We start from the raw sequence: 14,058 nt of genomic DNA, 5'->3' as shown, positions 1-14,058 counted from the left end.
GCATATGTCTAGTTTCTCCAAACCTCTCTAAATAAAAAAAGGTGCAAAAGCAATTTTTGTCATATTCTGAAATATGCTGAAACTATAGAAAAGCACGTCCAATCCTAAAACATCATCTATGACAACAGAGAAATTCTGCTATCTTGAGATCATTTCTTGGCTAACCAGTCCAGCAAGGCTCACAATCGCTCCTATGCTAACACAGAAGGCTCCATTTATTTCAAACACCAGAGTCTCTCTTCTTCATATGCGAGGGCTCCTGTATACTGAATCTAAATGTTAAGGAAATAAGAAGGGCAGGATGCGCAAGAGCTGCGTGGCTGAGGTTCCTGAGCATCACAGCTCAACTGGGATTCCAAGCGGTTTCTGATGCCAGCCCGCCAACAGCGCGCTCCATGCTTAGTAGCGCCATAGGCTGCACTAGGGATTTTTAAGGTTACTACCTAACATTTGGCAGAGAGATCGCGACGATTATTCAACCAACAGCCCATTATATATTGCAGTAATAATACGCGCACGATACAGCAGGTTCGGCTCATCATCGAATGCTATTTATGTACGGAGAAAAACTTCACGGAATATTAGAAGATAATCCTGCTTTTGCTTTTCTTGTTCGGAAAACAGAAGCAAACTAGCAAAAAAAATAATAAGTCCGTATAACGTTTTTTTTTTGTTCCCGTTGACCGACAGCAAGCCAATTTCCCGCCGTCTTCTGGAGAACTGGAGAGCTCTGCTCCCCCCCCCGCCCCGCCCCGCCCCGCCGAAGCCGTCTGCCCAAGAGAAGGCCAGCCAATCCTAGGCCTGATGGGCGGAGAGAAGCCTGGGTGATCCGCCTCCTTCTAGGCGGCCAATCGCACTTCTCCCTTTTGCCTCAACATCTCGCGACACCAGCCTCAGGCGCCGTTCGGATCTCGAACTGCAACTCCCAAGGCTCTTTCCGCCACTCGCGGCTCAGCCAATGGCCGCGCACAACGAGGCGAAAGTATCACCACGGTGGGCGGGACACGTCGAGACCCAATCGATCTGAAGGGGGAGGGGTGGTTTGCTGCAGCAGCGGAAGCAGCACTCCCGACTGAGTCCCCTCGGTGTCAGTGCAAGAAGTGCTTCTGGGAGCTTTTCCGGAGGGATCCCGCCGCGCCCTCCTCAGCAGGTAATTCGGTGGGTCGAGGGAAGGGCTGGCCTTGAGGACAGGGCTCTGCCTGAAGGAACTCATCGTTCCTTCTAGTCACGGGTCAGTAGTTACTAATCCGAGCGATTCCTTTCTCTTTTCTCATGGAAGCTACGCGCGGTGTTTGTGGCGGTAGCTGCAGCTTTTTTATTCTGTCTGAACATCCGGGTCCCTTATCCTGCGCGTCTGTTTCACATAGTGACCAGGGAGGGATGGGAGGCGGGCTTTAGCTGGCCCTGATTAGCCATTACTTATTTTCTTATTGGTAGCCAGGCGTAGCGTGTGTGGGTTTCCCCATTGGTTGGCAGGCAGTACCTGCCTTTGATCCGGATTGGTAGGCTGTCGGAAGATGTCACTTTCCAATTGGCTTGTGAGAGAAGAGGCTGGACTTAACGGCGAAGCCAGTGGGCGGAACTTGTTTCAAGAGAATAATTCCGCCCGGATCAGAGAGAAAAGGGAGGAGCTTCGGGTGACGCCTCTGGCCGGGGTCGGATCGTGGTCTTCGCAGCTGTTTTGCTTTCCTCATGATTCGCTTTTCGTCTGAGAGGTTTTCCTTTAAAGCTCTCCCGATCGCGACACTCTCCGAAACAGAAAGTTGGAAAGCAGCCCTTAGTCTGGACTGCAATATCTGTAAGGTGAAATTCCCGTTACAGTCAGGCAAGAGGCTGGGTCGCCTTGGAGTCGCTGCGAGCCATATTCCATTTAAGTATAAGTTTGTGACACGTAGAAGTCCCAAGACCATATCCTTATGTGTCCTAATACCCGGCGTTAGGGAATACATACAAAGGTAGTTTGCGAGTCCAGGTGTCTGAAAGCTTAAAGAGAAATGCAGAGAAGCTTATGAAACTCTCACATTATAAAGTTAACGGGGCTAGGACCTCTGCCTGAAATCTCGGAAAATTGCAGGCAAAAAGCTAATGTGGCTCAATGGTGTGATAAAATGGCACCATTCTTAAAATTTACGTTAAGGCTAATTTGTTGATTATTGTCAGAAATCTCTGCCTGCTGTTCCACAGAAATAGCCAGATCGATGTTCCTTGCTGTTGCTTTCATTCTCAGACTTTGAAATAGAAATATTTCTATACCCACTAGGAAGCAGAGAAACAATTCAGTAGACTCACTGTTTCTCATGCTTTGAGTGCTACCATATATATCTGTCCAAAAATAAGCCTCATGAAGTTTAATGGGGATTATTTCCAGAGAAGTGTGTATAAAATTACATTACCACTTTACAAAAATATGAAATCACTAACACTTTTTTTTTTTATCCCCCACTACTTTGTGTAGTTTGTGCCAAGCAATGATCTAGATCTTTAGCACATGACTAATTCTTAAAGACACTTGGAGTTCAGTGTCAGACTTATACAAGTTCATGGTTATGAAGTGGTATTTACTGAGCTTCCTAATATTGATTTCAGTAGAAAAATCTGACTCCAAGCACATTTAAAACTCCAATCTCTGCAAACTTAACTGGTTGTCTCTGAAGACAGTGCAATTTATTTCTGAATAAACAAACTTTTTAAGTTGATTTGCTGATACCATTCTTTAGCATGTTATAGTTCTCTCTTGAACTTCTATAAGCTGATTTGGTTTCTAGCTGCTGTTGCATTTATACATTTATTTTATTAAAATGGTCATTAAACATAATTGAGCTGTTTGAACTAGTTATAACTAGAATTTTGGTTTGAGAGTGGTTTATATGTCAGTTGTCAATAACCATATGGTAAAAGCAAAAATGCAGGCAATAGATTTCACTGGGACTTCTCATCGAGGTATTCAAGGATGTGGCCATCTGAATTTCTTACAATTGCATGTGTGCTTCACAGGCGGAAATGAGTTCTCAGCAGTTTCCCCGTACTGGAGCCCCTCCCCCAAGTCTAGGACCAGCTCCTCCTCCAATCTCCACCAGTGGATCTGCTGGATTGATAAATCCAGCAACCACAGGTAAGGCATTTTACCAAGACTCCAGTTCCATGGAAGTAAGTCCCATTAAAACCAAATATAATAGTTACAAAATTTAACTAGTTGTCTCCTTTGATGGTAGTGGTTCAAAATTTCAATAATGTTTTTTTTCCTCTCCAGTAGTGAGTGATGAACCTAATCGAGAATTGGAAGTGACTCCCAGAGATCATGTGGTTCCTGCTGGCTCTCTGCAGTCTCGTGAAGAGAAGCAGGAAACAGTGGTAGTTCGACCATATCCACAAGTGCAAATGTTGACTCAGCACCATACAGTGCCGTCTGGTGTACCAGTTACAGTGGCAGCTCCTCCAACACATTTGGCTCCAGCAGTGCCACTTTCTTTTTCTGAAGGGCTTATGAAGGTAATGAAGGCTATTTTTTAATACTAGATTGAATTGTAAATATTTTTCTTCTCATATTGGCATATTGATGCCTTAGGTATTTTTATTTACTTCTTATGATAAATACAATTTAGATGTTTTTTAATCCAGTGAAGTTGTTTTTTTTTTAACTACAGAAAGTAACTGAAAAACAGGAAGGGCCACTACAAATATGCAGGAAAAGTATGTAGTAGTCCAGTTTTCATGTGTACTACTAAATGCCCCTCTGGATTTTTTCCCCTTTAACTATATTATAACTATGCAGCCATCTAGGGTGACCTGTTTTCATTTGTAAAACAGTTGCCTTGAGCTAATTCCCCAGGGACACAGCACTATGTGGCATCTAATGTGAATTGTTCAGAAGATGCTATACAGATAAAGTTGCCTGTCTGTGTTCCATTTGGGATGCTTAAATTGTTTAATTTTGTGATTTGGTTCCTGATTTCCTTGATGAATCCATTGGGGTTGGGTGGCCAATGAATGAATGAATGAATGAATGAATGTTTCTGTCCCTTTATTTATTTATTTCACATCATCTATGTGGTGCTGAAATCATAGACTGTGTATTTCACAGTAATTAAATACAAAATTAAATCATAAGAACATAAAATTCAACATAAAACCACAAGACAAGAACATAATCGCCAAGTGACATGTATAACCAACAACCTGTGCTCCAAAACCTCAGGAAAAGTGGCTAGTCTTTACTTCTTTCCTAACAAATAACAGGTTTTTAACATTGACATAAAGTTGCTGAAAAGGTCTTTTCCTGTGTTTGTGGATGTATATTACAGACAGCCCAGTATTTTGAGTCCTGTGGAATAACTAAACTCATCTTAGCAATGGACTGAATAAAGTTTTGTAAATACTTGCAAGGCTTTCATCCCATTGCCAAGTTGGATTTACTTGCTCCAGTGGAGTCAGTGTAAGAATGGAATGATACCCTTTCTTGTATTTGGGACATTTTCATGCATAGCATAAGAACTGACGGGATACTGATAAAGTTTACCTGTGGTAAGCCTATTGAACTCAAGGGGCATTGTTTCTTAAAGTGTAGAATTGTGTTGAATAGCTAGCTGGAAGGGGAATACATGTGTCACTGCATCCTCCCCTATATTTGGTGGCCAACAATGAAATCCCAGTGATTCAATATCTGTTTTCAAGCAGCTTGCCTTGAAGCAGGTCCATCTACTAGGCATAACAATTCTAGGTCAATTAGTTTGGAATGAGATTGTTGATTTTCCAAATGTTAGGCCCATTTTTAATTAAGAGATTTGAGATAACCAGAGAGTGGGATTTATCTGTTCAAAGAAATGATTCCACAGCAATTCCCACTAACTCTCTTCACATTAAACTTCAAACAGGTAGTTAATTTATTTATGTAAGAAGACAACTGTACTTCACAAATTTTCTTTTCAGAAATTTTTCAGAGTGACCAAATTTCTTAACAAATGGGAGTCAGGTGGCATAGAAGTTTAATACATCATCATCATCATCCAGACAGCAGTTACGAATCTTCACAGAATAGTTTTTTCCTTCTAAGGCAGTGGTGTACAATGACTTCTGGATATTGCCAAACTCCAACTACCATCATCCCTAGCAACATGGCCACAGGGAGGGACAATGGGAGTTTATAATACAACAATATCTGAAAAGCCACTTGTTGCCTGCTCCTGCCACAAAGTAAAATAACTGTTACATACTCATAAGATCAGTGAGATTCCCACTTCAAGTCCCATTAAAGAGATTAGTCTTAAGCTGCATTCCCATTATGAATGTGAATGAAGAAGAGTTGATTAGGTTTGTCTTAGCGTCCTGATTGAACTTGGCCATGGTGAAATTATAGTTCATTACATACATGTTATTTCTATATACAGAGCAAGCTATTGTATCTTTATGTTATTTACAGCCTCCTCTGAAGCCCACGATACCCAGTCGTCCTATTGCACCAGCACCACCATCTACTCTGTCTGGTCCCACCAAAGTCCCTGGGCAAGTTACTGTAACAATGGAGAGCAGCATCCCACAGGCATCTGCTATTCCTGTAGCAACAATCAGTGGACAACAGGTTATTCTTTTTTCCTGCTAAAGTACAATGCTTATTTCTTAAGACTGTGGAAGAGAATAAAAAGACTTGTATATCCTTCTACTGTAAAGATATACAGTCAGGTCCAGAAATATTGGGACATCGACACAATTCTAACTTCTTTGGCTCTATATACCACCACAATGGATTTGGAATGAAACAAACACAATGTGCTTTAACTGCAGACTGTCAGCTTTAATTTGAGGGTATGTACATCCAACTCAGGTGAACGGTGTAGGAATTACAACAGTTTGCATATGTGCCTCCCACTTGTTAAGGGACCAAAAGTAATGGGACAGAATAATAATCATAAATCAAACTTTCCCTTTTTAATACTTGGTTGCAAATCCATTGCAGTCGATCACAGCCTGAAGTCTGGAACGCATAGACATCACCAGACGCTGGGTTTCATCCCTGGTGATGCTCTGCCAGGCCTCTACTGCAACTGTCTTCAGTTCCTGCTTGTTCTTGGGGCATTTTCCCTTCAGTTTTGTCTTCAGCAAGTGAAATGCATGCTCAATGGGATTCAGGCCAGGTGATTGACTTGGCCATTGCATAACATTCCACTTCTGTCCCTTCAAAAACTCTTTGGTTGCTTTTGCGGTATGCTTTGGGTCATTGTCCATCTGTACTGTGAAGCGCCGTCCAATGAGTTCTGCAGCATTTGGCTGAATGTGAGCAGATAATATTGCCCAAAACACTGCAGAATTCATCCTGCTGCTTTTGTCAGCAGTCACATCATCAATAAATACAAGAGAACCAGTTCCATTGGCAGCCATACATGCCCACGCCATGACACTACCACCACTATGCTTCACTGATTAGGTGGTATGCTTAGGATCATGAGCCGTTCCTTTCCTTCTCCATACTCTTCTCTTCCCATCACTCTGGTACAAGTTGATCTTGGTCTCATCTGTCCATAGGATGTTGTTCCAGAACTGTGAAGGCTTTTTTAGATGTCGTTTGGCAAACTCTAATCTGGCCTTCCTGTTTTTGAGGCTCACCAATGGTTTACATCTTGTGGTGAACCCTCTGTATTCACTCTGGTGAAGTCTTCTTTTGATTGTTGACTTTGACACACATACACCTACCTCCTGGAGAGTGTTCTTGATCTGGCCAACTGTTGTGAAGGGTGTTTTCTTCACCAGGGAAAGGATTCTTCGGTCATCCACCACAGTTGTTTTCCGTTGTCTCCTGGGTCTTTTGGTGTTGCTGAGCTCACCGGTGCATTCCTTCTTTTTGAGAATGTTCCAAACAGTTGTTTTGGCCACGCCTAATGTTCTTGCTATCTCTCTGATGGGTTTGTTTTGTTTCTTCAGCCTAATGATGGCTTGCTTCACTGATAGTGACAGCTCTTTGGATCTCATCTTGAGAGTTGACAGCAACAGATTCCAAATGCAAATAGCACACTTGAAATGAACTCTGGGCCTTTTATCTGCACATTGTAATTGGGGTACTGAGGGAATACCACACACCTGGCCATGGAACAGCTGAGAAGCCAATTATCCCATTACTTTTGGTCCCTTACCAAGTGGGAGGCACATATGCAAACTGTTGTAATTCCTACACCGTTCACCTGAGTTGGATGTACATACCCTCAAATTAAAGCTGACAGTCTGCAGTTAAGGCACATTGTGTTTGTTTCATTCCAAATCCATTGTGGTGGTGTATAGAGCCAAAGATGTTAGAATTGTGTCGATGTCCCAATATTTCTGGACCTGACTGTATACCTAAATTTTACCTTTGTTTTCAAACTTCAAATTAATTATAGTTATTATAATTAATTAAGTTATAGTTTGCATACTAAACTTTTCCAATGGATTACTTCTAGAAAAGGCTTTTCATGTAATTTTAAAAAAATAATTATTTTACTTTGTTTTATTTTTATTCTATCTACCTTGCATGCAGGGACATCCCAACAGTGTGCACCATATAATGACAACCAATGTTCAGATGTCAATCATCCGAAGTAGTGCTCCTGGCCCTCCCTTACATATTGGAGCTTCTCATTTGCCTCGAGGTAGTAAACGTAATTGTACTTTCTTGGAGAGAATGACTATATAGTAATCTTTTTTGGATAAGTTTTAATTATGCTTAATATAGATGCTGCTCCTAAAGTGAAGCATCTAGAGAAGGCTAGACTGGAATCTGAAGTAATCCCTTTTAACTACATTCTTGTGGGGAGATATCATAATACATCTTAGTATGTGGTACGGTATAGTTCATTGATCCTAAAAAAATCTCAGTTGCTTAGGACATGACACAACAGGATTGTGTATAGATGTTGACAGCAGTTAAGGTCAATGAGATTCACACTTCAAGTCCCATTAAAGAGATTAGTCTTAAGCTGCATTCACATTATGCTAAGCTCTAAGAAGAATTGTTTAGGTTTGTCTTAGCATCCTGATTGAACTTGGCCATGGTGAAATTATAACTCACTACTACAGTATGTGAGCCTAGCCACTCTGATTTATTCAACCAATTATCATTAAAATAAGTCAGCTCTGTTTTTGAGGAGAGGATATATGTTTCATTGGGCAATTGTAAGAGATGACTGAAGGACTGAATTCCATTGATAACTTCATAGAAAAATAGTCAGGGAGAGTGTTCTGACACTAAATGAGTTCAGATCTCCTGAACCAGATGGATGGCATTCCTGGTTACTAAACACATTTGCTATTGATCTGGTTAAAACTTTATGTATTATCCTTGAAAAATCATGGAGAATGGGTGAAAGACCATATGACTTCAGGAGAACAAATGCCACTATTTTCAAAAAAGGGAAAAACAAGGGTCTGGGGAACTACCAACCAGTCAGTGTGACACCAATACTTGTAGAGGAAATCTACAGCAGTTCATAAGTAATCAATCTATTGTAGATATTTGCAGATAAGCCAAGAATTTTAAGTGCCAAAATACAGTTTATCTGTGAGTATATACTGTAATACATTTTAAAAGTACTCGTATATCCTGTATATACTCATGGATAAGCTCATCCGCGGATAAGCCAACCCTTGAATTTTTAACCAAAATACCATGAAAAATGTGCCACCCGCAGATAAGCTGACCTTCAAAATCTGTGAAAATTGAATCAAGCCGTGAAAATTAAAACATACAAAAATTTGGAGGGTTGGCTTATCCATGGGTGGCGCATTTTTCATGGTATTTTGGTTAAAAATTTGAGGATCAGCTTAACCATGGATAGGTGTATACATGAGTATATATAGTTAGCAGTTTGAAAACAATGTAGTACTTGCCACAACCCTATCTCATTTTTTAAAATCAGGTAATGTCTTTAGTAGTTTGTCAGAATGCTGTACAGGTAGTCCTCGCTTAACAACACTAACGGGAACTGGAAACTCATCATTAAATGACATGGTCATAAGTCGAAAAACCATGTGACTACACCACTTAGCGAGGGCAGTTCTGGCAGTCCTGGCAGTCCCAGTTGCCATAATTAAGCGAGTTGTGACTTCCTGCCAGCTTTCCCATTGACTTTGCTTGTTGGAAGCCAGCAGGGAAGGTCACAAATCATGGTCGTGTGACTATGGGATGTTGCAATGGTCGTAAGTATGAATACTGGTCATAACTGCCACTCATTCAGCGCCGTCGGAAGTTTGAATGGTCACTGAACAAATGGTCATTAAATGAGGGACACCTGTAGACATAATATATGTTGATTTCAGCAGAGTGCTTCACAGGGTACCCTTTGACATTAGCAGACTAGTTAAGTATGGCTGGATGCATATCTATTAGGTAAAGCCACAGCTCTCTTGAAAACCATATTCAAGAGTAGTTCCTTATCAAATGTTTATAATCATGTTATTAGTATTTTAATATTTGTAGTATGTTTTAACTGTTACATTGTGGATGTTTCATGATTGCAGGTAGTTCTCACTTAATGACTACAACTGGGACTGGCAACTCCATTGCTAAGCAACATGGTTATTAAGTAAAACATCACATGACCGCAGTGGACTTATAACCTCACTTCCACTGCAGTCATTAAGTGAATCACCTGCGGTTGTTAAATGAGATATCACGTGACCGCAACTTGTGATTTTACTGCCAGCTTCTCCATTGACTCTGCTTGTCGGAAGCTGGCTGTGAAGTGCGCAAATGGTGATCACATGACTGCAGAACACTGCACCTGAATGGTGATTACATGACCATGGAAATGCTGCGACTGTCATGAATGTGAGGACTAGTTGTAAAGTTACTTTTTCAATGCCGTCATAACTTCAAACAGTCGCTAAACAGTATGTTTAGCTGTATGTTTCTAATTCTTGTACACTGCCAAGAATCATGTGATTGTGGCAACTTAAAAATATAATAAATGAATAAAAATAAAATGAATTTAAGGTAACAAGTAAGAGGCCACAGTTATTGGTACTATGCTTGATAGTCTTCAATATTTTCATTAATTACTTGGATGAAGAAGTAGATTGAATACAATCAAATTTGCAGATGACATAAAACTGATTAGCATTACTAATTCTCTAAAAGACAGAAATTAGAAAAGTGGGTTGAAAATAAGAGAATGAAATACAATATGATAATATACAAATTTATAAAACATAACAAATACAAAATTATCTTTTATAATTATGGCAAGCCAGTTCTATATACAAAAATGTGGAATAAATATCTTATAATAAATAAATGGCAAATGTAATTGTGGTTGTGTTAATAAAAATGCCATTTCCAAGCCATGGAAAATAATAGTTGAATTATATTTGGCATTGGACAGAGCCTATTAGGGCACTGGGTCCAAAATTCCAGAAAAATGGAAGACATACACAGGAGGGTATTTAGTATCATCAGGAAACATTTATAGGACCAGACTAAGGGGACTGAGTATATCTAGCCTTAATAGGTTGGGAGAATAGGTATGGGTAAATATAACACTGCTTAAGTTCCTGAGAGGATGTTGCAAAGAAAAAAGTTCTCTATGTTCTTTGTCATCCCAGTGTGCAAGAGACAGAATAATGGTCTTGAAGAGATGGCAAATTACAACTAAATGTTAGGATTTTTTCCCCTTATGATAAAAGCAGTTTAATAATGGAATCAACTTCCAAGGGAGATGATGAGCTCTCCTTCACTAGGTAGATTAACTCGGTGCTTTGTTAGGAATGTTCTAATTTAGAGCCCTGTAGTGCACAAGGTGTTGGACTGGATGGCCTAAATGGCTTCTTCCAATCTGTGGTTTTAAGTGTGGCTGATCTCACTGTTGTATATACAGTTGGACTCATGTCTGCTAGTAGTATTCCTTCTTAGTTTTTTAGCATGCCTCCTGCATAAAATAAAAGCTGCAGCTATCCTGACACTTTAAAAATGGAACACTAAATGTTGCTCAGTCATATGTGTATGGTTTCCCTTCAGGTGCAGCTGCTGCTGCTGTGATGTCAAGTTCTAAAGTAACAACTGTCTTGAGGCCAGCTTCACAGTTGCCAAATGCAGCAACAGCTCAACCAGCAGTTCAGCATATCATTCATCAACCTATCCAGGCAAGTGGCAGTCATGAGGTATTATAATTTACAGGTAGTCCTCGCTTAACAACCACAACAAAATTCATTGTTAAGTGGGGCGGTTGTTAACCAAGTTGCGCTGCCCGATTTTACCACCTTTTTTTGCAGCAGCCGTTAAGCGAATCACTGCAGCCATTAAGCAAATCACGCGGTTGTAAAGCGAATCATGCAGTTCCCCACTGATTTTGCTTGCCACAAATGTGGCCTTCCACAAATGATGATCACACGGCCCCAGGACACTGCAACCATCGTAAGTGTGAGCTGGTTACCAAGCGCCCGGATTGCGATCACATGACCACAGGGATGCTATGACAGTTGTAAGCATGAGGACTGATTGTAAGTCTCTTTGTTCAGCACCGTTGTAACTCTGAATGGTTGCTAAATTAATGGTTGTTAAGTGAGGACTATCTGTAACTGTTTTAACACTCCTCTTTTGTCTCTTTCAGTAAGAAACCACTTTGTAGATTCAGTGGCTCACTGCATAGTTAAATACTCTGGGAAATCTGGCAGCTTCTTTTCTCAATGTTATAGATGTAGTTTGGGAGTTGCTACTGTAAATAAAATATATATAATAATGAACTTCAAGATGCCCTTCTACTTAAGAGATTCAATGTCTGTTATACTTGATTAATTTTTGAAAGTTATTTATATGTAAAGTATTTTTTACCCTTGCCAGGTTGTCATGCATTTTTCTCTTTCTCTCTGTTGCTCTAAAAAGAATGCCTTCTGACAATTTTTGTCATATTTTACAGCTGAATATCATCTAGGATATAACTTAAACATCAGCTCTCATTTTTTAAAAAGCAGATCCTGAAATGGTTGAAAGTTCTTACAATAACCAAATTGTAATGCTGATAGATAAGATCCTATTTTTTTCTTGCCTACATAGTCTCGGCCTGCTGTGACAACTTCAAGCACAATTCCGCCTGCTGTAGTTGCAACAGTCTCAGCCACAAGAGCTCAGTCACCTGTTATTACTACAACAACCACACATGCTACAGAATCTGCTCTCAGGTAACCACCACAGAGCACAGCACTGCGTAGTCCACATTTATAATTGGAAGGTGTATGTGTATTTGCATATTGGTCTATTTGTATCTGAGGATCACTTTATATGATCTGGCTGCTACATGGGGGCTGTTTCAGATTGCCTCCCTACATAATTGCTCCATGAGTCAAGCCATTTTTGCACAGTATTTTGCTATGCTAATTAGCTTCCATGTACTTAAAATTGTCCATGTAATGTGAAATGACCCTGACTAATGTTCCAGGAGGATTGTACTTGCTATTGATGAATTAATTCAGTTAATGCACATCTTAAGTCATGCTATCTCTTGTGTCATTAACTTTTAATTATCCTCAGAAAAATAACCTGTTTTCTTTACAGTCGGCCAACACTGTCAATTCAACAGCACCCACCTTCTGCACCTATCAGTATTCAGCGTCCTGCCCAGCCAAGGGATACAGCAACCAGAATTACTTTACCTTCCCATCCAGCCATAGGAACACAAAAACAACAGCTTCACCCCATGGCTCAGGTAAATTATTTTGAATACAATCGAACCAGTTACTTCTTCTACATCGGTGCATTCATGCATCATACTTTGGAGGGGAGAGATATTTCACTTAATAGGTTGCATGATCTGTTACTGCATGTTACAATCTATGAATGATGGCTTAATGCAGTAGGTAAGATATTCAGTTGTTGCTTATTCAATTTTGTCTTCTGATTTTTGCTCTCACGTGGCTTTAAGCCACGTGTAAATAATGACTATGTTTCATAATGGCTAATAGCTTGGCAACTAGTTCAAATTGACACACTAGGATTTTAAAGCAAATTTCCAACAGTTTTTAATGTACAACTTTTTCCTTTACAGAAAACAATTTTTAGTACTGGTACTCCAGTAGCAGCAGCAACTGTGGCACCAATTTTAGCAACAAATACTATTCCTTCTGTGACTACAGCTGGTAAGAATTTGTAGTTCAACATTTCTTGAGAACTTTTTGTAAAACTACAAAAACTAGTTATTAGTGTTGAGAAATCCTGTTCAAACAAAATCCTTTGTCTTTCATAATAAGTGAAAAGAGTGAGAGTGGCTAATTTTTTGGTGGTCATGGGCCACGTGTAACATTTTGGGAGAAAGCAAGATTGTAGGGGCACAAATATAGGTGGGCTAGGTTTTGGGTGCTCCTCTTTTAGAGATTAGCCCCACACTGTCATATCATGTAAGAAATACCGTTTGACATTTCTTTGGGCTTGCTTCTGTCAATAGAGGCACATTTTCTTGCATAAATTGTTCCATGTTACTCATCTATATTCATTGACATTTTCAAGACAAAGATTCAGCTTTCTTACATCTTTCTTCTAGGTTCCATACCTCACACTCAAGCAGCCACAAGTACAATTGTCACTGTGACTATGCCCTCGCACTCATCCCATGCAACAGCTGTGACCACTTCAAACATCCCAGTTGGTGAGTGGGTACTAGTTTTGTATTATGCTGTTATTTGATTTGTAATATTTAAGTATCATTTTGTTTTTCTGGGAGGTAGGTAATACTGGATGGGGTTGTGTATATCACATTTCCACTCAACTGAAAATACCTAAGTGTTCAGATCCAAATTACTGTGGACTGTCTTTCTGTTAAAGGGAACATACAGAGAGGCTCGGCTCGGCTCCCTGAACTACTTCTGAATATTCTGTTTTCTTAGTCTAAGTTTACTGAATATTGTGAATAACTGGGTTGTCTCTTATTACTATGCAGCTAAAGTCGTCCCTCAGCAAATCACACACACCTCTCCCCGCATCCAGTCTGATTATACAGCAGAGAGGAGTAATCTCATTCCTATATCTAGTCACCGTGCATCTCCAAATCCAGTGGCAATGGAAGCTAGAAATGATAATAGGTAACTGAACTGATTTGCTTACACAGGATA

General features: G+C 40.0%; 1 protein-coding gene across 5 annotated transcripts in view; it reads left to right on the top strand.

The window, feature by feature from the left end:
• Positions 1–892: 892 nt before the first annotated feature.
• The window catches only part of SAP130 (Sin3A associated protein 130), a 25,175-nt gene continuing 12,009 nt past the window's right edge, over positions 893–14,058 (top strand). For 2 of the 5 annotated variants that reach the window (XM_007421948.4, XM_007421949.4), the window contains exons 1-11: positions 894–1,150; positions 2,995–3,112; positions 3,251–3,489; positions 5,417–5,575; positions 7,502–7,613; positions 10,976–11,100; positions 12,011–12,135; positions 12,509–12,659; positions 12,999–13,089; positions 13,491–13,595; positions 13,887–14,028. In XM_007421948.4, the coding sequence (XP_007422010.1) occupies positions 3,001–3,112; positions 3,251–3,489; positions 5,417–5,575; positions 7,502–7,613; positions 10,976–11,100; positions 12,011–12,135; positions 12,509–12,659; positions 12,999–13,089; positions 13,491–13,595; positions 13,887–14,028 (1,361 nt within the window). In that variant the 5' untranslated portion in view covers positions 894–1,150; positions 2,995–3,000. Of the gene's footprint in view, positions 1,151–2,994; positions 3,113–3,250; positions 3,490–5,416; positions 5,576–7,501; positions 7,614–10,975; positions 11,101–12,010; positions 12,136–12,508; positions 12,660–12,998; positions 13,090–13,490; positions 13,596–13,886; positions 14,029–14,058 lie in introns of all 5 variants that reach the window. The other 3 variants (XM_025175295.2, XM_015890395.3, XM_007421947.4) reach the window with 3 other exon arrangements.

The sequence above is a fragment of the Python bivittatus genome, unplaced genomic scaffold (assembly GCF_059951505.1).
Source record: "Python bivittatus isolate LINGU-HERP-01145 unplaced genomic scaffold, Pbiv_v1 ctg000980_np1212, whole genome shotgun sequence".
Lineage (NCBI taxonomy): Eukaryota > Metazoa > Chordata > Lepidosauria > Squamata > Pythonidae > Python > Python bivittatus.
The sequence above is the reverse complement of the archived record's forward strand: the minus strand, read 5'-3'. Positions and strand labels throughout refer to the sequence as shown.